Here is a 25563-nt window from a genome sequence, read left to right as displayed (position 1 = left end):
TATTTGTTTAGCTTTTATTTTCCACCAAAGTCCATTTGAGACGGACCTCATGTCCAGCGATCTGCAGACCTTCAGGTTGCAGCTACATAAGAGGAAAGAACCCAGAAATTGAAGAATGAATATGAGTATTTGGACTTTTCTCAACAGCTGATTGATAATTACATTAGCTGGTGTCGACTATGACTAATTGGTCGATCAAATGTTTAGCGCTGAGATTTACGGATGGTCCCTGAACCCGTCCTGTATCAGTATCTGGTCGTCTGATGTGGCATGTGTCCATCGCCAATCACACCAGTCCAATCTGTGTTATGATCACAGGATCCAAAAAGGGGAGGGGCCTGAGTGGGGCTGATATCACTTTGGCTTTTTTTTACGGGGGTACGAGGCAGCGCCAGCCCCTCCTTCCCCCGCCGCTCCCTCTGACCCTGGGGGGCAATTATCTTGTGATGTGGGCCCCCTGCCCGCCTCCTCCTCCCTCCCGCCACCCCATCTGGTCCCCGGAGTCCAATCCTGCCGCCGTGTCGGGGCGTCCGCCGCACCTGCACCCCGGCCCAGATTAAAAGCCCCTGGTCTAATTTTAAATCTGTTAGCGCTGGCCTTTTCTTAGGGGGGGACAAGACTAATCTGTTCCCATAAAGGGCCCTTATTCTTTTTCCTCTCCTGGCTCCCAGCGCCGACAGACCTGCTGCTGAATTATTACTGGCCGTGCATTCGTCATGTGGGGCCCGCTGTTAAGTGCGTGGCGGCGGCGGCGAAGCAGACCTGCACACTCATTCTTTAGCCGCCCTCGCTACCGCTCATTTTTCTGCTGTCTAATTAATGTGTGGCAACCCCGAACCGACATATCTCTGCCTCGTTTTATTGTTCACGCCAGCGCACCAGTGGGGATGATTCACGCTCATTGACGTTTCTTTAGTTCTTCGGCGTTTTTGTGATCTCTCTGAACCAGGAGTCGGTGCGAAGACTTGGCAGTTGAGAAAATAAAAAAAACATCTTCATGTACCTGTTACGGTCGAATGATACTAACATAGGACAGCCAACGTCAACAAACAGAGGTGGACTTCAGAAGGAGGAGGTTGGGGGGAAGGGGGGGGGGTGTAATTTGGTAACAGACTTTGAATAAGGATGTATTAAAATGCCAACTGTATGGATGTTCTGTATTTCAGTTCTTATTCCAAACACCTGCCGTATCTATTAAACACCACATATTCAGACAGCGCCCATGACCATCTAACACCCAGGGTTTAAACTCAAATGTTCTAATCAATAACACAATATCACTGTTCAGCACAACAAGTCAGTTAACTTTTTAGGGCCCTATCATTGATTTTGTATTAATGTGATTACAGTGTTAGCAAAAAATGCACAAAAAAAATAAAAAAAATAAAAAAAATTAACAAAGAACATCTTCAAACGACAGTTTTCCACTTTTGCTGAAGGTGTCCCACAAAGCTCTAGTGAGGGTCTTGTTCGATTTACTGTAAAATCACTGCACTTTACATAGTAACTATATTGTGTTTTTTCATCTGACAAAGTCTTATATGTTCTGGGCTCAATTATCTCTGAATTTGGTTACATTCATATAAATACATATGCGTATATAGGGACAGCTGTTTTTTGCTCCTTCACCAAGATGTGTGAATTTTGGTAGAAGTTTAAGAAATAAACGTATGCCTTGACTATTACGTCATGTAAGAATGTCAAATAGTTTTATTAGCTCTAAAGTGGTTTAATGCTAACATTAGCTGTATGTAGTTACTGGCTGTCAAATATGTTTTACTAGATAGTAAGGTCTGATATTGTTTTGTAATTTCAGTATTGATGTCTGCTAATCAGTCAGGTAGAGGTGAAATGCTAACAGATTTTCTTTGTATGCATATCTGTTTGGCGCACTGAGGAAGACCAACTGAACTCAAGTCCATTCTTCACATTCAAAATCTTCGTTGATCACAGAAAACACAGTCCAATACTCTACCGAGTCATTTTTCACTTACATTTTGTGTTTTGTGAAGCTGCTGTTTGCATTTTTATTTTAGTCGAAGGAATTATGTTTCACAGCTACTTTTAGTTTTGCATGAACACAAACATGCCACGATGCTGACCCTCTGTGACAGACTGCCAAGGGTCAGTCGATGGTGGGGGGGTGGAGGACAGAGGAGGCCCAGGGGACGGAGGCACATGGCCGCCAACCTCCTCCCCAGTCCGGTGGCCAGGAGGCCGGATTAGCTGCGCTGTCACTTGCTGTCGCTCGGGCCCGCTAACACGCCGGGTCTAACAGGCCTTGGGTGCTGGTGTTGATGCACCACTCGACAGATAATTAAAACAATGAGCTGTGGCGCCAAGAACTGAGGACCGAGGGTGCTCCACGATGGGCAGCGCGCCCAAACTTAGCAGCCCCTTCAGCGGTGGCATCAGCTGGGGCGCGGCACCGGGCGGCCGTGCCAGCTGAGGTGATGACGGCTGACCGCAGGCAGCCAGAGGTTAATGGGAACGTTTAGAGGACTGCTGAGTCTTTTTGTGGTTCTTCGTGAGGGGAAAAATACTTCCAACAGGATCCCTCTGGCTCAGTTGGTATTCACCCACAGTCTAACAGTCTCCCCAGCTCTGGCCCTTCTCAACATCCCTGTTCTCACCACTGCAAGGGACGCGTGTCAACAAGTATCGCTCTTCATAATGAAGCATTGTGGCGCTAAACAGGCGTGGCAACACGCTTTATTTGCAGCAATGAGCTGGAGCCCTAGAACGATTAGCGGCGACAGAATCCTCTCCTCAGCCCGAGACTCGCTGATGTTAATGAGACCTGGACCGGCCGTCGCTGTGGGCAGGCGTTCGGGGTGAGGGATGAACGGGCCACTGAAACGAGGGGGAAAGCAGAAGATAAAGAGATGATGACAACGGTCGGAGATGGCGGGGCTCGGCCCTGTCACATATCTCATCGGACGGGGGCGGCGCCGTGGAGGCGAGGTGCGAGCTCTCCGAACATAATTCCTCCCTCCGGTCGGACGGGGAAGTTGACGGCGGAGGGAAGGGGGGTGGAGGACAAAAAAATGGAGGTGTTTAATAGTGACGGCCATACTAATGCACCTCCATCCCTCCCTCCAACTTCCATACCTCTCCCCATCCATCCACTGTTGCGTCTTCCTTTCTTCCCCTTTCCTTTCCCATTCATCCACATCATTCTCTTGTTTTTCCTCCTCCCTCCTTCCATCTCCTCTTACTCTTTTCCTTCCATTTCCTCTCCTCCAACCCCCAAACCTCCAAACAGGACCTAATTGGAAGGCGAGAGTGGGGGGCCAGACCTTGACAGACAGGAGGTCAGCGTAATTGCTGCTGGCCATATTTAACATTAAGATAATCAGGCCATTAATTACCCTTTGGATCATTAAATCAGCCACTTGCAAAATGAAATTTCGGCCTCTATTACTCACTTGAGAGACCACGAGGGGAGGGCATTTTTCCATCTATCAGCCTCCCCCCATCCCACCCCTCCTGCTGCCTGGACAAAGCCTCCCTGGCCTTTCCTCACTCTTACACCGATTCGTCTTCTTTTATACAGTTTCCTGTCATTGCTCTTTTAATCCACTTAAATGTGGAGGACTTTTGTCACATTGGCGATGTTGTGGGTGCAGATAAGGCTTTAATTTTCAATATTTAAGGTGATTCTACATCGTCCTGTCTTTGATTCTTTTCCTCGTCTTTCAGTTGTTCTTGTTCTTTAAAGGTTATTACACAAAACTCTTTCACATTTTGACTTCAGAAGTTTTCTCTCTGTAACGGTGCACTGTACATGTATGGTTGTTTGTGCTTTAAGGCATTTCCAGAGTGCAGAGACTATCTTTATCAGTCACATTAATTATTCATACAATCACTCAGCCTGTGGATTATCCTCAGTAACTAACGCTGACCTCAGTCAATCAAAAGCAGTTCCACTGAAATTATGTTCACATGCAACTAAATTGTTGCATCAAATATGTTTTATTATAAAGGAAATGCAAGCAGATTTTGTCTCAATGTAATTAAATGTTATTAAGGGGGAAATGTCAGTGTAGAAATGAATTGCACCTCTGCTAATTTATGTTTCTGTATCATTATCATATTTATAAAAAAAAAGTCAAACCTCACTTATTATGAATTTGCATTAATATGAACATTTTGCATACAAGAAAAAAAGTTTTTAAATAAAATGTGCTGTTATTACCACATTTGTTCTTGTTATGGTAGGAAAACTAACGTTCATAAATAGTGACTTGGTGAAGGTGTCCCACAAGGCTCTATTTTGGGTCTTCTTCTATTTACCGTAAAATCACTGCACTTTACATAGTAGTTATATTGTTTTGTGCAAATGACATGGTTTTACATGCTCTGGGCTCATTTCTCTCTTAATTTGGTTTAAGATTAAAAAAAAAAAAAACAGTAGAGTTGTGCGCATTTTGGGGAGGACTTCAGATTTGCAGTTGAACAATTTGAAGACGACTGTAAAGTCATTAGAGTTATCTGACACCACAGATATATGGAGGTGTCCCACAAGGCTCTACTTTGGGTCGTCTTCTATTTACTGTCAAACATAATGCAGTTAAAATGGTAATAACACTTTTTTATATATATATATATATATATATATATATATATATATATATATCTCGCAGCTTATGATTCAGGTGCAAAACTGCATTCTATTGATGACTTCCAGTTTACTTTAATAAAGGGGCCTTTATAACCTGGGAAGAAAAACACAATACAGGTGATATTTTTATTCAGAGTAGTTAAAGTTCAGAAATTTTCATCAGATCTGTTTTTATTTAGTCTTTAAGTTTGGCCTTGACTTTACGAATGTAAGTAGTAGGAACTGACTAGTATTATTTCATTTACTTTCAGAGTTTGATAATGAATTGATAGAATGTTAAAGTATTCCTGACATTGAATATGGTTTCTGAAACTATTATTTATAATAATGACTTGTATATGGTGTAAAGCCATGGTGATATTTTTAAGTGATTTAAAAAAAAACTACGTAAGTTTATCTGTAATTCTTTGAGGCTTTAGTCATTATTGAATTACACTGTTATTCATATTTAGTTTAGTTTCAAAGCTAGTTTCTGTTTTACACTTTCAGTCACTGTAATAACACTGCTACTTGCTGTAAAAAAAAAAAAAAAAAAAAAAAAAAAAAAAAACAACTTCAATTTTCCTAGCTGTTTGTCTTGCCAGGGTCAGAAAAAATCCAACTACGGTGTAAAGCATTAAATAATCATCATACATGTTTCCATAATGTTTCACCTTTATCTCTTTTATTGTGATCCAATAATATTTACAACCTCTAACGATGTCAGTGATTGCTGTTCGTCACCGTTTATCAGCCGTTACACATATTTAAGTGCATTACACTGGTGCATGTGTTGTTATTTGTTGACGTCTCGCAGGTTGATTTGTAATTTGATGCGAGCGGTGAGCGCTGAACGTAACCTCAATGACACAGCTTCTACATATAATTTCATAGACCGTCAGTGGCAGTCCATAAAGCTGTCATAAAACCTCCACGCCTTCCTCTGGGCCGGAGTGTATCGGTGTGAAACTGATGGATGTGGCGGTGAAGGGAAGGAAACAGGAAAACAAGGAAGTAAAGACAAATCATCTGTAGCTTCATGTAAAGTCTGGATATTTCAGCTTTATAAACCATGAATCAGTGCACGGTTCCATCAGCTTCTGCATTTTCAGGTAGTAACTGGTGTAGTTTTCTGAACCAAAACAGCAATGTCTATAGCCACCTAGTGGACTATGACGGTACTGCAAGATGGAAATTACAATAAAATGCTTTTCATTCGTCATCAATTTGCAAACGAGCTTAAAATCAACAAAAACTACTACAAATATATTCAATGGAAAAGGTGGTTCAATTTTGTGGAACAAATGATTATGTGATGAAATAATAAAATCCTGACAGTTACGAGGGGTTAATTCCTCAAATTTACAGGACCCGCCCCCCCCAGAATAGAACAGGAAGGGAAGTACGTAGTGATGGTATATATATTTAAAAATACGTGAATAAAAATGTATAGTTTTTTTTTTTTCATAAATGTGTGACTGTTTCTCACACCTACATGATTAAATGTCAAAAAATTTTGTTATCTTAGATGTAAAGTCATATCTGTAATCTGTGTTTTACAAACTTACAACGAAATAAAACTTACGCTTCAATGGGATTTAAAATATCTGTTAGTTCCTAGTTTATCCGATAGTATTTTATTTGATCTGATTTGTTGATTTGGCTGATTTAACAACTCAATTAATTTCTGACGTTGATGAAAAAAATGTGCAAGAATATGAATTGTTTTCCACAAATGTACAACTTTATAAATTTAAACTATCCACATTTTTTCTTCCTAAATAAGCAAATTTTGTCTATCTTGCAAATTTATAACAAAAAATAGCAGGGAATATTGAGTGTTTTCTTGGACATTATGACAAAATACAGACAAAATCACATTAATGAAGTAAATTTTTCATGAAAGAAAGATAAAACTGTGAGCAGCGTTGGGTTTTTTTCTTGTTATTTATAACTTTATAAGCACAATTTCCCCCTAAATATGCAAATTCTTCATCTTAAGTAGTCTGGTTATAGAATTCACAGAAATAAAATCATCAATCAATCACTTAGAAAAGTAAATAATCTTCAAATATTGAAAATGTTTTGCTTGTAAATATACGACAAAGAAAATGCTTTTGGTGATGTATCAGTTCTAACAATTTTCAACCCCCCCCCCCCCAAAAAAAAACAAGCAAAAAACTAGAGAAAAAAATATTGATCTTAGTTTTTTCTTGCAAATACATAATTTTATAAACTCAAATAATCACATTTTTCTGTTTTGTTAGCTTAAAAGTTCAATATCAGTGAATGTTTACATTTTTTTTGTTCAAAAACTGCATAATTATTCTTATTTTTTAATCATCTGAACTATTTTTGTCATTGGTAAGGCTGTTGAAATAGAGCAAAGGATAAAATAATTCAACATTTCCTGATATTTTCAGTCTGGTTTGTCTGGAAATGGAAACATTTTACACATAAATGCTTCAATCCTCATTATTTGGTCTGAATTTACATTTGCTTCTTTACAAATGGGATGTTTTTTTATGTTGGAATGTAAGACGAACAAAGAAAAGGAACCGAAGCCGAGGCCGAGAAGAAAAATGATGTAACGAAGAAAGAGTCTGAGAGGACGAGGGGAAAAGAGAAGAGGAATTTATGGAGGAGAAACGACAAACAGCGAGCCACTTAAGGAATGGGCTGATAAATACTATTGACAGGAGTGGGGTGGGGGGGTGGGGGGGGGGGTGGATGGAGCTGCAGTGGAGCGTCGCGGGTTAATTGAGATAATATTGACCTCCTTCTCTAATCTCTTCAGGGGGAAACATGCTTCAGATTCATAAATAAATAGGAACACGAGCAACAATAAAAGCATTAGCGCTGTGACGGAGGAGGCTAATGGCACGTCGATACTCAAAGTGCTTCTGTATTCGTACAGGCTTCTTCTTCTTCTTTTTTTTTTACGGTTTTACGGCGTTGTGAGTCTGCAGCCGGAGTGTGTTACTGCCGCTTTGTTGGCGACAGTTATTAAAAAAACAGGTAAAACTGCTGCCGACCGGAAAAGACGTGGAAATATCTGCACATATCCACAAAATGAGACGATAGGATGTTCCAAAAGAGAGAAAGAAATTTATTTTTTTGCATTTGCATTATTATTGCACTAAAGGTTAGTTTTGTAACATTTAGCTGCTTAACACATAAGGACCCAGTGTTACTTTTGTCAGTTCCCAAATGAATTTTTCTCTATATTTGACCTTTCTTAAGGGATTTATCACCATTTATTGACATATTATCTTCTGCATTTTATGTTTTTTCAGTGTAAATCTTGTATTTTTCAAGATTTAATTCACAGATCATGTAGATGTTCATAAAAGCTCAGATTAAAGTTGAGGGTTATTTTATCAGAAACAGAGAAAACTGAAGAAAAGTGACTTTTTCAGCCAAATCTCTCATTAACTGAACATAAACCCAGTGTGTCCATCCACTGTCATTGATCCAACTCTTTGGGTTTTACTGGTGAATCAGTGTTGTAGAAGATGACGGTGTTTCCACGGTAACTACAGAGCCTCTGAACATGCAAATGGGTCATATCTGATGACCATGAAAAGATGAAGAACTGGATTTTACACCAATTATTGACATGTATTGATAGGATTAGTGGGTCAACATGTATTAAACTTTTTACATCAGTAGGTTTTGGTCAGTTAGTGGATCAACAGGGATTAAACCGTTTAGATCAGTGGTTGGTTTAGGTCACAGGTGGGTGTTTGGGTTTTTATGGGTTAATTTAGCTCTTATCATGTTGTTTCTTTGCCTAAACTGACTTTTACATTACATTGTAAAAGCCTAAATACAACATTAAGGTGGATTTTTCAATGGCGATCAGTAGATCGGTAGACGACTTAGGCTGGTGTTTAGGAAGGAGGATGTTTATCCACAGCCGAAGTTTAAAAAAAAAAACAATGGCAAGGTTCTCATGATCGCAAAACTGTAGATTCCCAAGATATAATTATTTGGAAATGGAAATGTGTTTTAGTCCAACTCATAAAGGAAAAAAAGACTGGGATTTATTCTCAAGTAATAAGATTTTTGTTCATTTTAAACAAAAGATGCAACAAATGAAAAAAGATGTGATAATACGAAAATGACATGAAAGTCACAACCAAATTAGAATGATGTAAATTATGCAATTGCGATAATACGAAAATAACGTGATGCAACATGACGTGAAGTTGGAAAAAGTAAAAAAACACGCGAAAGACGCAACAAAATAAAAAAAGGATATGATACAATGACAATGTTGTAAAAGACAAAAAGAATGTAAAGAATATGAAAAAGATGCAACAAATAAAAAAAGGTGCGACAAGAAAAAACTGCCACAACGATACAAAAATGACATGAAAGTTGTGACGAGACGAAAATGACTTAAAAGATGAAAATGTCGTAAATGACAAGACAAAAAAACATGAAAATAAAAGCGATGAAAATGACATAAATGCGCAAACAACATAAAAGATAAAGACGTAAACGAAGCAGAAGATAAAAGATGTAAATGTTGACGCTTCAACATCGCAGTCGTGCTACTTCTGCCTCTGCATCGATGGAGCTCATCCATCTCCCGTCTGCAGTATTTGGAGAGCGCCGTGCTGCCGCTGTGCAGATGTACGAGTATTTGACAGTGTATTTATTCAGATACATGTATCTGTACACACTGAGTGCTGATGTGAGTGTGTGTGTGTGTGTGTGTGTGTGGGGGGTCATGTGGGGAGTAATTATAAGGTGCTTCTGTTGACTAATGAGCGTTGGGGGGGTGAGTGCAGGGGGAGGACGGGGAAGTCGATCTTTATGCGGATGGCAGTCAGCTCTAATTTGTTATGATGGCTGCTGGCTTCCCAGAGCTACAGCGGCCGATAATTACACACACACAGACACACACAGCGACACACAACATGCCGCTGCAACACTCATCAACGCCGGCGTCGCGCTAAAGTTCACCGATTTGTTTCTATCCCCGGTGGTCGGAGGCAGAGACGGGAGCGAATGGACTTTCTGTCAATATCGGCACATCCGCCACGAAGCCTCGATGCTCAAACAGCGCCCCCTATTGACCACCGACGGAGCGTCCAGAGATGTGCATGTGACCACGGGTTGAACAACACCATACGACTCCATCTGGACGTACCGGACATCGACCTTTAATCGGCAGTACCAGATGAATGTGGATGAAAACTGCTTAACCACACAAAAAATAGCTAAAAAAAAAAACTAAAAAAAAAAAAAAAAAAAATTCCACAAAAACTACGTCAAAGATGCAACGAGACACAAAGATGCAATTAAAAAAAAAGACAGAAAAGACGCAACAAGACAAAAACGACGAAAAAAGATGCAACAAGACAAAAAGATGCAAAAAAAACAAGACATAAAAGACGCAACAAGACGGAAAAAACAAAAAAAGATGCAACAGGATGAAAACTACATAAAAAGACATAACAGGATGAAAAAGATGTAAAAGACACAATGACATGAAAAAAAGACTTAAGATGAAAACTGTAAAAATATGCAACAAGATGAAAAATACATGAAACATAAAACAAGACAAGAGATGCAGCAACGATGAAAACTAAGAAAAAAAACCTCAACAAGATGAAAATGATGTAAAACATGCAACAAGACAAAAGATGGAAAAAGAAAAAAAGCAAGGCAAAAAGATGCAGCAAGATGAAAACTACATAATAAGACACAATAAAACATCAAAGATGCAACAAGATGAAAAACAAGACAAAAAAAAATACAAAAAAACACAAGACAAAAACTGCAAAAATACTTTACAGAATGAACAGTTTGTAAAACATGCAGCAAAAATTATGTAAAAGACGCCACAAGACAAGAAAAAGGTAAAAGACGCGACAAGAGGAAAAACATGTACAAGACATAAGAAAAAAACTACGTAAAAAGATGCAACAAGGCGAAAAGATGAAAACTCCATAAAAAGACGCAAAAAAACCCAAAACACAAGTTGAAAAAGACCGTAAACGAAGTTCGTGTTTCGCTTCGTCGACACAATAAAAACCTCCAGAATGTTTTCAGACGTTGACGTCAAAACTGCCATGTGTTGAGCTTCCAGTGTTAATGTGTATTTCTGTACCTTTCACATCCCAAACCCTGGGTAAAATCACATAAAAACCTGCTTTGGATGTGATCGGACCCATGTGGGGTCATGTTGTGGGTCTGTGGGGTTCTGGTCCTACCTGCTGGCGTCAGGTCCGGGTTTGAGGCGGCCCTGGGCGTTGGCCTCCCAGACGCTGTTGGCCAACTCGTTGCCGATGGACGACATGACCTTAATGAGCTCCAGGGGCCACTCGTCCAGGTCCAGGGACCGGACCCGGGACAGGTGGGTGCCCAGGTTCCGGTGGATCCCCGAGCACTCGATGCAGATCAGGGCCCCCAGGTTCAGGCTGGCCCAGTCCGGGTCTGAGGACCATTTAAGATGATACTTCAACTACATGACACATGTGATGTATCTAAGGCTACGTTCAGACAGCAGGTCTGAATGCACAATTCGGATTTTTGGATGAAATCTGATGTTTTTGTGTGCTCATTCATATTACACATTAAATGCGACTTCTAACAGTTTTAAGTATGAACTGAATGCGACCCTGAAGCGACCCACATGCGCAAAAGTGTTCTGATGTAATACGTGACCACACAGGCACGCACTGTGTTTACGAAGTAACACTCCTGGGACGCAGAACTGTAACGTTTGTCGCATTTCAATGACGAAAAGGTCGGATAAATGCAACCTGGCTGTTCAAACTGAAGTCGCATTGCAAAATATTAAATACATATCGGATTTAGGACCACATATGAAAGTGGCCTGGGTCGGATTTGAAAAAAAAAAAAAAAAAACTGTAACAGATCGGAAACAGGTCACATATGGGCAAAAAAAAATCGGATTAGGGCCATATTTGCCTGCAGTCTGAACGTAGCCAAAGAGTCATCAATGTTTACGTCATTACAAGTCAAGAATTAGGTTAAAAATAACTAAAAATAACAACTTAACAATGGTTTACACCAACAAGGACCAACTAAAGGTTTAATGAACCAGCTCCGAATGAAGGATTTTATTTGTGCAAGTTAAATTTAACTCTGTAGTACTTAAATATTACAATATTAACTTTAATATTAAACAGTGTGGTACAGTTTTAAGAGGTTTAACGATAAAAACTGACATGTTTTGGAGATGAATTGAGCAAAATCATCAACATACACGAATGGAATTGGCTAATATTACTGACTAATTGGAAAATTATTGGCTATGACCGAATTAGCTCGTTGTTATAATTATTATTATTATCAGTTTACTTACTTAGGGGATCAACTTTAAACAACAAACGTGAAAATTATTGACTATGACGGAATTCTATAATAACAATAATGATTATAATTATTATCTTTTTAATCTTCTAATGCTTCTTAGACCTGTGCCTATGGCTCTGCCCAAGGGATCAGTAAAGTTCTACTAATCTAATCTAATCTAATCTAATCTAATCTAATCTAATCTAATCTAATCTAATCTAATCTAGTCTAATCTAATCTAATCTAATATAATCGCTATTTTAGCTAGCTAGTAACCAATAAGATGTTTTGTTAAGAAATAGAGAACAAAGTTATTTGTTTCCCCTGGTTTTTATTCCTGGAAGCTATAGAAATGTGTCATTTTAATTGGGATAATCAAACATCTGATTCAGCTGCGTTTCATCGTTGTGATTTTACTGATTATCGACAGCTATGAACTAGGATTTTCTAAAAGGTCATGAGGCTCTGCTTAATGTGAAGCGTGGATCTTTTCCTTGTAAACCTGGTTTTGAAGTCAATCTAGGTTTCGGTGTTCGGTTGATACTTACTCTGAGCTTCGCAGTCGGCGCATCGGCCATTTCCTCGAATACTTCGGATGGACTGGAGCGCCAAGGCCTCCGTCTGGCTTGTCAGACGCGACTGAAACGCGAAAATACATAACAAATAACATTAACATACAGTTGATTGACAGTGAATGACAATAGAAGCTTTGGGCCTGGTGTTCACGAAGAGTTTTAGACGTGTTGCTAGAAGATACTTTATGTCAGATCCATAATCGTTAAATCTGAATTCTAAGTATCTGCAGATTCAGTATGGGCTGATATTTGCTACGACAAAACACAAACCTCAATGCTTAAATATGACATAAGAGAATGTAACAAAACAGTGGATTATAGATATATTTTCTGGACATTTGTTGAAATCATCGAGTCCGTTTACATCCCAACTAAAACTCTGATCATTATCTGGTTTGTGGAGTTATCAGATCATACGTCTATGTTTCATTAACTTGAAAATGGGATCCCTCAGGGCACTGTCTTAGGCCCCCATCACTTATATATTTGCATTATTGAAATTTCAGATGTAGGTCTACAGATGTACGCTGATGACACGTACATGTGTTTATATCCACACTAATACTCTGATTCGTGGAATTATCAGATTATTAGTGATCATGTAAACAGAATAATCTGATCTGTTTTATCAGATAACAGCAGTAATCGGATTATAATAAATCAGATTAACACACTGATGTCTTCATTCATGTATACAGGTTGATTGGATTTATTTGTAACTAAAAGTGTAAAAAAAAAACAATTAAATCATGGAAAACTGAAATGTGACATTTTTTTCTTATAAATTCCAGTTTTATTCACATAAATTTAAGGCTTTGTCGTGGAGGTTTTTTCTCACATATATTTATGACTCAACAGTCTTAGTTTTTTAAATGCACGTCAGTGTTTTTACATAAATTTAATAGAAAATCAAAGTTTTTAACCATGTAGTGTCAGAACATTAAAGATTTATTCTCAGAATTTTCCATTAGAAAAGTTTTTTTTTCTAATCTCTGGAAATGTAATATTTCATTTTCATCAAGTTCTCTGAATATTACCCTATTTTTTATTTTACTTAATTTGTTCTTCATATTCCATCATATTTTCTGAAACACTTCCGTGTGTGAATGAACCTCATCTCTACTTTGGATCTTCTCGTTTCCCTCTCGTACACTCGGATCTTTTCGGTTCCTCACATACACTTTCACACTTTCACATAATTACAAATAGTAATTACAGGCGTGGAGTTGCCATTTTCCAGCTGCACATTCAGCCGGGCCGTCGCTCTCCGTCCAGTCCTGTTGTGTTTACGCCTCAGGCTCCTCAGTCTTTTATTGCACCTAACCCCCCCACCCCACCCCCCTCCACTATTCCATTTGTTTGCCGTGTTATTCCTTCCTTCTGTGACATCAGTGAGTTCAGCCTGAAACGGCGGCAACGTCGCTCAGACTCACATCTGTTCAATGTGTTTATGAGTTTAATAACAGGAAAACAAACCCAACCTAAACCTGACGGCGAGTCGGACGAGATGAAAGAGTCCAAACCAGCAGAGATCTGGATTTAAGTCCACCACTGACCAGGGAAATCCAGTAACTGTTAGGTATCAGGTAACTGTAATAATCAGATCTGATGCGTTTACATGCACTTCAGAAATATGATGAAATAAGGTATTATTGTGTACTACAAATTTGTAATTAAGTAACACAGACTATCATGATTAGGAGATATTTTCACTTTTATCAATAATTGTATTTGTAGTAAATAATTAAAGTCCATATAAATATTCTATCTTATATCAAAAAAGCTTGATTATGCAAATCTGATTGTGTGAGGTGACTAAAAACTGTATGTGAATGGTTCGAATGGATGTTTTGTGTTGTAAAAATGTAAAAAACAAAAATGTGTTCAAAAAGCAAAGGAAGCGGAATCAATTTAATTAGTTTGTAAAAAGGGGGTGGAGTCTATAAGTTATATTCCTTCCCACTCCTTTTCGAGTGCTGAAAATTTTGTTTGTCTGTGTATTGTTCTTTGTTATCTAATGATTTTATGTGCTTGAAATAAGACTATACTAAACTTAAACTAACTAACTGACTAACTAACAAACTAACTGACTAACTAACTAACTAACCAACCCACCCTAGTTTAGACACTTCAGTCCATTATTCGATTTATTTCAGAGTTCGTACGTAGTGACAGTAGAACCAAACTTCCTGTTTTTATCTTCCAAAAAAACTGCAATAAAAACTTTACAGATTAAGACTTTTTCTGCTTTTTTCTGTATAAATCTCTTAAACAACTTCCGTTCTGATAAAAACTATCTAATATTGAGTACGTGTGACTGAGTGTATGAGACAGAAACGATATGAGACGATCCAAAGTAAAGATGAGGTTAATTCAGACATGAAACTGTTTTAGGAAATATGACGGAACATTCAGACTAAATTAGGTCAAAATGTAAGAATTTTAAGAGTTGAGGAGGGTCAAATAATACTTTCCCAGAGATTAATTATAGGCCAAGTTCGTGCACATGAACGATACACAAAAACTAAAAATGCATTAAACTCTGCATTTTGGAAAATCTTTGACAAATCCAAGACTAATCCAGTCAACAAAACATTCATTATATGGAAAATAAGTCATTCTTTGTGTTTTTTCATAAAAAAAAATATTAGTATCACGTAACCAAACTGGCATTTAATCCTGATAACTATTCAATATTTGACTTTTTTTTTTATCAGAGCTGAAGTTGATCAAAAAATTTGATCAAAAAAAGCAGAAAAAAATATCAATCTGTAAAGTTTTTGTATCCATTTTTTTGGAAGTGGATGTTTTTGTCCTGAATGACTCTAGAGGGTAGTACTGGACATTATTCTCATTGAGTTCTGATGATTTATTTGAGCAAATTAGAATTACAATCATAAACTTTGTTCCAATAACTTGCTCCATATGCACTAACAGTCAAAATGGATTTCTTCAGCTTTTACCTTGTTCTTGCTGCTTTCGCAGGACTGAAGACTGGCCAGGATCTGACTCTCGATGACCTGAACCCAGGCGTCGCGTTCCTCGTACGAAGTGGCTTCAAAATGCCACGTCTGCCCCGTCAGCGACACGATGGTAAACTCAAAGTTCTCCTCTTGTTCTGTTGGACACAAACACAAAAGTTCAGTCGGTGAACGACATCTGAGGACATTCTCACAAATCAAAGTTGTAAAACTCCACCTTAGCCATTTGGTCTGAGCTCCAGATTCCACTTTCAGACTTTAACATCCAGCTTTGGATAAGAGTTACAGTCGGAAAAATTCAAAATATTCTATCAAACTGTGTGCATATTCATTAGGAAGTACTGTTTTATCATGGAAAAAGTGCTGCAGTTAAAAAAACAAACAAACTGGTGTCCCACAAGGTTCTGCTCTAGATCCACTTCCATTTACTGTAAAATTACTGCAATTCAAATGATAATTATACTATGTCATGTACATAATAGTGTGTTGTGAATATATATATATAAAAAAAAAAAAAAAAAATACATATATATATATATATATATATATATATATATATATATACACACACACATATATATATATATATATACACATATATATCACAGCCCGTATTTGCTGGACAAAAGCGTATTTTATAATTAATGACTGTCTAGTATGTCCCATGTGTCACAGTCAATGTTAACGTGAGTATTTTTTTAATTAAAGCCTACATTTATACAAGCTGAGATTTAGAATTATTTACTAAATTTCTCTTAAGCAAAGCTGACATTCTGTTTCAGTTTAGTTTGTTTCGTTGTTTATCGTAAATTTTGAAAACTTGTCATTTTTATTTAACAAAGCTTTTTTCCCACTGCTAGTTTTAATTTTGGTTAAAAAAACAGATAAACAACAAACATGAAGTGTCATGATTTTCAAAGTCCACAGTTTAGGATGAACCACTTTTATCATATGAACTGTGTACATAGCTGTTAAATGAAATATGAAAAAAACAAAACAAAACAAAACAAAAACCTCTGAGGTGGTAGAAATCAGCCTGATATTTGGTCCAAACAAACACCTGTTCTCCTGGACCGACCGCCAGAGACCTGGGTGACCCCGCCCCCCTGAAGCCAGGATGTCACCAAGATTAGAGGGTCTTACGTGGCCCCTGGGGGCCTGTCCTGCCCTCTCCTCTGTGTCAGTGGGAGAGGTCAGTCATTACAATCAGGGGCTGCTGGAGGGGGGACATATGGATCTATTACAGAGACCCCCCCCCCAGAGGTTAATGGGACAATCAGCAGTCAATTAGGAGCAGTGTGGACGAATGGATGAGGCTGAACCAGGTGAAATGGGGCCATTAAAGAGCCGGCACTCGCAAAAAACTGACAGTAGGAGTACATGTGAGATTCGGATAAGGTGTCATAGAAAACCAAGCAGAAGTCAAAACAAACAAGCTCTTTTAATCATCCATTAGTGTCAGAGATTTGTCTTTAAATGTTTCATTTTGCATTCTTCTCACATCTTTCGTTTTTTGGTTTAACCCATAAAGACCCAAACACCCACTGGTGACCAAAACCTACTGATGTAAAAAGTTTAATACATGTTGACCCACTAATCCTATCAATACATGTGAATAATTGGTGTAAAATCCAGTTCTTCATCTTTTCATGGTCATCAGATTTGACCCTTTTGGACGTTCAGAGGCTCCGTAGTTACTGTGGAAACACCGTCATCTTCTACAACATTGATTCACCAGTAAAACCCATGGAGTTGGATCAGTGACAGTGGATGGACACACTGGGTTTATGTTCAGTTAATGAGAGATTGGACTAAAAAAAAACAGACCTTTTCTTCCATTTTTCTCTGTTTTCAATATAATAACCCTCAACTTTAATTTGAGCTTTTATGGACATCTACATGATCAGTGAACTTAACATGGAAAAATACCTGATTTTCACTTAAGAAGCAAAATACTACGCATAATATTACAATAAATGGTGATAAATCACTTCAGAAAAGTTAAAAATAGAGAAAAACTCATTCACAAAAGTGGTACTGGGTCTTTCTGGGTTAACTTTACCTGCAGATCTTCCAAACTTCACTTTTTCTGTCAAACTCTTTTCATATAGAGAAGAACTAAAGACAAATATAGTGAATAAAATAAGTATGAAGCTGAACTGCAGGATTTCAGTATGCAGATATTGAACCGTGGCTGAAGTCTGTTAAAATGTCTGGATGTTGTGAACATTTGGAAGCGGTTAGCGTCGGCCGAGCAATGGGAAGTGGAGGTGAAGCGGGGGCATTGGCTACGAGCCGGTGTCATCACCGGACGACATCAGACAAAACCAGCTCCTGTTTACAATTAGCTTGAGCGAGGAGCTGAGAGCGAGGATAATCACTTCAATCACTGGACGGCCTCCAGCAGCGACGGACAACGCCTCCCAGGATTCCACAGGTTCTGCCGCTCAGAGCCTCGACAAACCCAGAGACGCTGAATGAGGAACGGAAACGCCAGCAAAAGGCCGTGGGTTTGTTTGACCGGAAGGAAAGTAAATGTTTGGTCAAAATGGTTTATTGGATCAATCTGAGTGTGTATTTTTGAAAATCATAGCTTCCTCTACATATTTGTACCTGATTGTATAAGTATTTTAATAAAAACTGATTTAATTTGTTCATATAATTTGAAGTTTTTGGTTCTTTATTGCATTAGGCATCAAAATATATGTGCAATTATTGATTTATCTTATAGATTGGTAACATTGGGTTTACAAAGGTACTTTAGACATATTTAAGGAGAATTTTTCCATGTGATATTGTTCCATAATAGTTATTTTCAGAAACTAAGTCGTATTCTGAAAACTTAAGTGAATATTTTCAGAAATTTCAGGAATTAATTTCTCTCAGCATTTTTTTTTGTCCATATCTATGATTTTAAAGGCTCTACCTCTAAATTTCAAGAATATTTTTCGTGTTTTGACTGTAAATAATAAGTTTCTACCACAACTAAACATCTACTTTCTTCACATCTCTCATTAAACCTTAAAGAAATATTGATGTTTTTGTCTCTAATTATCATGAACAGGACATTTTACAGCTGTAGACATGATGTGTCCCAATATTTATGCCCATATAGTTTATAAACATCAATATTTCCTGAAAGTTTAATGGGAGATGTGATGAAAGTAGATGGTTAGTTGTAGTAGAAAATTATTCTTTACAGTCAGAGCAGGAAAAATATTTTACAAATTTAGAGGAAGAACATTTAAAATCATAGTCATGGATAAAAAAATGTTGAGAGAAATAAAGTCCAAACCATCTCTGAGGTGTTTTTTTGGGAGCAAAGATAACAATTTAAACCAAACTGACCAATGCAGTGATATTTATCCCATAACATAAACTATATTCTAGCATTAGTCATTATGGTTTTGGATCCCAGACCCCTGTCAGAAAAGAAACACCTGAATCCGACGTGTCCACAAACTTTTGTCCATATTGTGTACTTGTACTTGTGCTGATGGTTGGTGGTACTTTTGTGTGAGTGTTTCTGCAGCAGTCGTGGGTTTGACGTGAAGCAGTGAAATGATGAGAGGTTTAATCAGTCGCAGAGCGGTCACGGCCGAACCGCCGGCCAACGACCATTTACTCTTCCTCAACTCCAGTCATTTGGCTAATTGGGATCGTCTGAGAGCAGCCGAGCTGAAGTTCCCTCCGGCTTCGACGGGATAATCAATGGCCTCGTCCGAGGAGAGGAAGGACGCAAGGCGAGGATGGAAGGAAGAGCCCCGAGGCCCAAGCCCCTGCCTCCACTCCGACGTCCACGCACCCAAACACCTTCACCCACTCAAGTTTCCCTTTCCCAGGATAACGGCCCGTCGTTTTCATCTGTTCCACGCTTCAGGCCAACGACGGGCTCGGTCTGACGAGTTAATGTTCATTAAAACCACTGTTTACAAGGGCTGCCTAACGACTCAAGGTTAAAGCACAGTTTTACTCCCAATGCAGAGTTAAAGCCGTCGACCACTTCACAGTTCCGAAAGAAACCAAGTGAAGAGAGAAAGAACACACGAAGAAACTAAGTCCATATTTCAGAAACTAAGTCGTTATTTCAGAAACTAAGTCGTTATTTCAGAAACTAAGTCGTTATTTCAGAAACTAAGTCGTTATTTCAGAAACTAAGTCGTTATTTCCCAGAGACTTAGCCATTATTTTCAGTAAATAAGTTGTATTTTGAGAAAACTAGTTATTTTTAGAAACTAAGTCATTATTTTCAGAAAGTAGGACGTGTTTTACAAAACTCAGTTGTTTTATAGAAACCAACTTGTATGTTGAGAAAACTAAGTCGTAGTTTCAGACACAAAGTTGTCATTTTCAGAAACTTAGCCCCTGTTTTTAGAGAATAAGTTGTATTTTCAGAAACTAAGTTGTTATTTAGGGCATGTTTTGAGAAACTGAGTTGTTTAGTTGTTTGAGAAACTGAGCTGTTTTACAAAAACCAAGTTGTATTGTGAGAAAACTAATCATTTTCAGAAACTAAGTCGTTATTTTCAGAAACTTTGCCTTTATTTACAGATAATAAGTTATATTTTCAGAAAATAAGTTGCTGTTACAGAAACAAAGCTCTATTTTTGGAGAATAAGTCTTTATTTTTTGGAAACTAAGTCATAATTTTCAGAAACTAAGACTTTATTTTCAGAGAACAAGTTGTTTTCAGAAAGTAAGTCGTGTTTTGAGAAACTGAGTTGTTTGAGAGACACCAAGTTGTATTTCAGGAAAACTAGCTATTATTTTTAGAAACTTAGCCTTTAATTTCAGAGAATAAGTTGGATTTTCAAAAACAAAGTCACTATTTTCAGACACTAAGACTTTATTTTGAGAAAAAAGTTGTTGTTTTACAAACACTAAATTGTATTTTGGGTAAACTAGTGGATATTTTCTGAAAACAAGTCTTAATTTTAGGAAACTAAGTCATTATTTTCAGAAACAAAGTTATTTTACAGAGACCAAGTTGTATTTTGAGTAAACTAATTGTTATTTCCAGAAAATAAGTTGTAATTTCAGAAAATACGTCATTAATTTCAGAAACTAAGACATTATTTTTGGAAACCAAGTAATTATTTTCCTACAGATTTAATGGTGATGGAGTCTGTGTAAAATCATCTATAAACCTGAAGAACAGACTGGTCTGATCCATTTTCCAACAGTTTTTATGTTATTTTACTTATTTTTTATAAACCTAATTGAAATCTCGGGTGGTTCTTTCTTTCTTTAATGCCACTAAATACACAACATTTCCGTCTGTCCTGCAGAAAACGTGACATTAAAGCAGCTTCTACTAATTCCTTCTATTGATAAACCATGAATGAAACCTGTGCTGCTTCGAGGTTAAAGCCCGGAGGGTCAAGAGCAACAACCCCAGCATAATTAAATTCCCATGATTCTCTGTTTTCGGGGGAAGGCGGAGAGGTTCGGCTGCTTGACAATTATGGAAACCAACAATCCAGAAAGGGCCATTTAAACGCTGCCGAGCCAGCGCATAATGACTAAAACGAATCAAAAAACACCGAGACCGAGACGATGGAACAGAACCAGCGTCAAATCATGGTTTAATGAACTTTTACCTGGAAAAAAAACAAAAACGCAACGAAAACATGTGTTTGTAGGCAGGTTTTGACCATCGAAGGTGCTAAATGTGAAATATTTACAGATGGAAACTGGAAAACGAGCAAAATATGAAGAATTACATCAAAAATCATGGAGATTTTACAGAAAGAAGCTTCAAACAAGTTACAGAATTAACCACAAATCCAGCCAGATTTACCAAAGGAAAGGTTAATAAGCTAAAAAAAATATGACAATGTCGCTAAAAGATGCTGAATTCCAGATTAAAAAAAAAAAAAGATTCAAGACCAGTATTCACTATATTTTACAGACAGAAGACAAAAGGAACAAAAAACAAAGAAGATTCAGGCCAAAATACTTTGCAAATTATGCAAAACGAAGCTAAAATATGTAGATTCTTAAGACAGAAATTAAAAAAAAAAAAAAAAAAAGATGTACAGTAAGATGCAGAATTCCAGGTAAAAAGTTCAGTTCGTTTTTCAGACAGAAGCTGAAAATGCAGAAAGAATCTAATTACAGTTAAAAATGAAGATTAAAAAAAAAAAAAAAAAAAAAATCTGAAAAACAAACTAAAAACTGAAGATTTTTAACAAAAATCCTGCAAATGAATGAAGATTTTACCCAAATATTTTTCTATATTATTTGAAGATTTTAACAATAGAAGGTGAAAACAAACCAAAAATGAGCTAAACACTGACAATTTCAGACAGATAGTGACAATTACATAGAGAGAAGCTTAATAATAAGCTAAAAAAATAAAGTTAGAGGCTAAAAAAAACTAAAGGGAAGTGACAAATGAGCCAACAACCGAAGATTTACACCAAAACACCTGCAATTAAATGAAGACTATAGTCAAGATTTTAGAGACCGAGTACGAAAACCAACTAAAAAGTGAAGATTTTATCCAAATATTGATAATTACACGGAGACAAGCTCAAAATCAAACTAAAACATCAATTTTGCAAAGAAAAACTGAACAGCAGCAACAAATTAGCTAAAAACTTAAGATTCATCCTAAACATCCTGCAAATAAATGAAGATTTTACCCAAAAACTATTAAAGAGTCGTCAAAAAAATGAAAATTTTAGAGAAATATTTTTTTATTACACTGAGAGAAGCTAAAAACTGAGCTAAAAATAAAGATTAATCATAGAAGTAAAAAAAAAAAAAAAAAAAAAAAAAAAAAAAAAAAAAAAAACCCCTGCAAAAATGAGCTTAAAAGTCAACAGATATTAAGTGCAAAGGTAAAAATAAGCTAAAAACGGATGATTTCAGACAAATATTCTGTTAATTAAATAGGGAAAAGCTTGATAATGAGCTAAAAAAATTAATATTTTAAAGATAGAGGCTAAAAATGAACCAAATGGAATTTACACGAGCAGAAAACTGAAGATTTACACCAAACATCCTGCAAATAAATGAATGTTATTTCACAGAGAAGCTTAAAACCAAGCAAAAAAACAAAGATTTTCATAATAGAAGTTAAAAACAAACCAAAAAACCTGCAAAACTGAGCTAAAAAGTCAGCAGATATTAAAGGCCAAAGGTAAAAATGAGCAAAAAACTGATGATTTACACGGAACATCCTGCCAATAGATGAAGATTTTACCCCAAAACTCTTCAGATTTAACTAAAAAGTGATGATTTTACCCAAATATTTGGATAATTAACCACAGACCGAACTACAAATGTCACTTTTAAGGCTCGACCCTGTGAATAAAGTCAATAAACAGAAATGCATGAATGTTTTCCAACCGTCGGCTGAATCCGTATAAAACACCCATAATCCTCTGGTGTTTGAGTGTGCACACCTAAACGTATGCACAAACACACGGACACACACTCGGCGGGTGGATTATGGGTAATTACCGCCGCCGCTCTCGGCTACTGTGGCGACATTCACGGCGGCGTCGAGGCAATTTGTGAACTCTGACACCGGCAACCTTTAGCAACACAACAAAGCCAATGTACTGCATTTACACGGCGGCGAGGGGGAGGGGTCGGCGGCGGAGGGGCGTCGACTCGGCCCCACGCGGCGTCTGACAGGCAGCACGCTGGGTGCCACGGCGACGACTAAAGGGGGCCTCGGGAAACACAAATTAAAAGCCTTAAATGTCACCGCACACAGTATTGGTTTGCGACACAGGTCATTACTCCTCATATTATTCGACGCCTTTTACAACATTAATAACCTGGAAAATATTATGGACGACTGTTCCCAAGTCTGACTAAAAAAGAAATACGGACCCCGAGTTTTCTCTGTTTCCGATTCGCTGCGGTTTAACCTGTTCCGACCTCACATCCAACGGTCGATCGCAACGTGTACTTTAGCCCCGCCCCTTGGCAACAATCTCACAACCTCCTACAAATGAACATTAATGATGATTCGATCTTTAAGAGGATTCAGTTCAGTTTAAAGTTGGTGTAAAGTAAAAATTCAACAAAAACCCGATGCGTTAACCCTCCGGAATCGGGGTGAGGCATTTATGCACACTTTGCACTTCATGTTACAAAAGTTTATATTATTTTCAACAGTTTGCATTAAGATTAGAATTCAAAAGCTGTTGCACGATTTTTAAAAATTCTGGCCAGCAACGACATTTTTCACACTGTAAACAAAAAATTACAAAACTAGTATCTGTCTCTGAAGTGAGTAAAAAATGCACATTTACTTCCATTATAACCACTGTTTTTGATCCATATGCCATTAATGCATAAATCATGCTTTTACGGATATCTGGGCTTTATTTCACAGGTGTGGCTCTAAATTTTCATATAAACTTTTTTTTTTTTACCCTGTAACGTCACATTTGCCATATTTGGAAGAGGGAGAAATTGCATGTTTTTTCTGGCCACTAGATGGCAGTGTACTGTTACCTGCTCTCCAACGGTCTGAGAGGGTGTGTTTATGTAGGTGTGGATGTGTGAGGCTGCAAAAATAAATTAAAATAAGTAATCAAATTTTTATCTAGTATATTTAAAAAAAAAAAAAAAAAAACTTTTAGGGGTTTTCGCGTCAAAAAATATGACTTGTTTACATTACAAACATGGCATTTAAATGGTTAAAAATATGACAGTTATTGAGTATTTGGTATTTGAATTTACAGCTCAAACTGATGAAATTAATTTTTTGTAAAAATTACAAGAGTGTAAATCAAAGTGTGTGGAAAAAAGGACTGTGCCTGTTCCGCACAGCTGGTGTTTCTGAAGGGCGTCTGGGCTGACAGCAGAGGGTTAAGACAAGATCTGAAGAAGAGAAGGTAAAACAGGAGCTCAAACCTAAAAAACTAATATGACAAAAATTTAACGGAAACTAGAAACCAAGACCTGATTGGACAGGGAGGGTTCGGTGTGCGTTGCCATAGAAACCAGACTCATCCTCAGACCACCTGGACTCGACTCCACAACGGAGGTCATTGTTTCAGACCGAACGACCCCGATTAACCCCCGACTTTAAAGGAATCCACCAGAAATAGAAGGAAGAGGAGAAGAAGGAGAAGAAGAAGAAGAAGAAGAAGAAGGAGAAGGAGAAGGAGAAGAAGAAGAAGAAGAAGAAGAAGGAGAAGGAGAGGGAGAAGAAGAAGGAGAAGATGAAGAAGAAGAAGGAGAAGATGAAGAAGAGGACTCATTCGCTGGTCGACAAATCAAAGCAGAGTGGGCGGGGCTGTTTGATGACCCCTGAGGAACCTGTGTGAGGTCATCTGGCAGATGTGAGCCAATCAAAGGGCGGGGTCAACGAGGTCAAACCCACCTGACACAGGTGGACCCACAAGCAACACATCAAACGCCTCCAAACACACACACAACAGACACACAACAAACACAACCCACACATAACAGACACACAACACACACATAAGACACAACACACACACAGAAAACACAAGACACACAACAAACACAAGACACACACATAACAGACACACAACACACACACAACAAACACAACACACACATAACAGACACCCAACACCCACAACACACACATAAGACACACAACACACACACAGAAAACACAAGACACACAACAAACACAAGACACACACAACACACACATAACAGACACACAACACACACACACAACAAACACAACACACAACCCACACATAACAGATGCAAAACAAACACAACAGAGGCACAATAGACACAATACACACAGACACAACACACACACACACAGATGCACAACAAACACAACACACACATAGACGGACAACAAACACAACACACAAGACACACAAAAAAACATAACACACACACAGACGCACAAAACAAAACACAACACAACACACACACAGACACAAAACAAACAGACAACAAACACAACACACACACAACAGACGCACAACAAACACAACACGACAACATTCACTACAGTCGACAATGGACTCGCACTGATCACAAAGTCAACACATTTAACCACATTTAACACATTTAACACATTTAAACACATTTAACACATTTAACC

At 37.8% G+C, this 25563-nt stretch overlaps 2 protein-coding genes across 2 annotated transcripts in view; both read right to left on the bottom strand.

Annotated features, from left to right (window-relative positions):
- LOC115432728 (zinc finger protein 420-like) overlaps nucleotides 1–25563 on the bottom strand; it is a 597943-nt gene that overhangs the window by 139712 nt on the left and 432668 nt on the right. The window lies entirely within an intron of this gene.
- LOC115436300 (arf-GAP with GTPase, ANK repeat and PH domain-containing protein 1-like) overlaps nucleotides 1–25563 on the bottom strand; it is a 57414-nt gene that overhangs the window by 18304 nt on the left and 13547 nt on the right. The window contains exons 5-7 of the mRNA XM_030159140.1: nucleotides 15477–15631; nucleotides 12487–12577; nucleotides 10831–11053 (exon numbers count right to left, since the gene is read on the bottom strand). Coding sequence (XP_030015000.1) covers nucleotides 10831–11053; nucleotides 12487–12577; nucleotides 15477–15631 — 469 coding nt within the window. The remainder of the gene's footprint in view (nucleotides 1–10830; nucleotides 11054–12486; nucleotides 12578–15476; nucleotides 15632–25563) is intronic.

Source organism: Sphaeramia orbicularis, chromosome 2 (genome assembly GCF_902148855.1).
Source record: "Sphaeramia orbicularis chromosome 2, fSphaOr1.1, whole genome shotgun sequence".
Classification (NCBI taxonomy): Eukaryota; Metazoa; Chordata; class Actinopteri; order Kurtiformes; family Apogonidae; genus Sphaeramia; species Sphaeramia orbicularis.
Note: the sequence above shows the minus strand (reverse complement) of the source record. Positions and strands in the feature narration are given on the sequence as shown.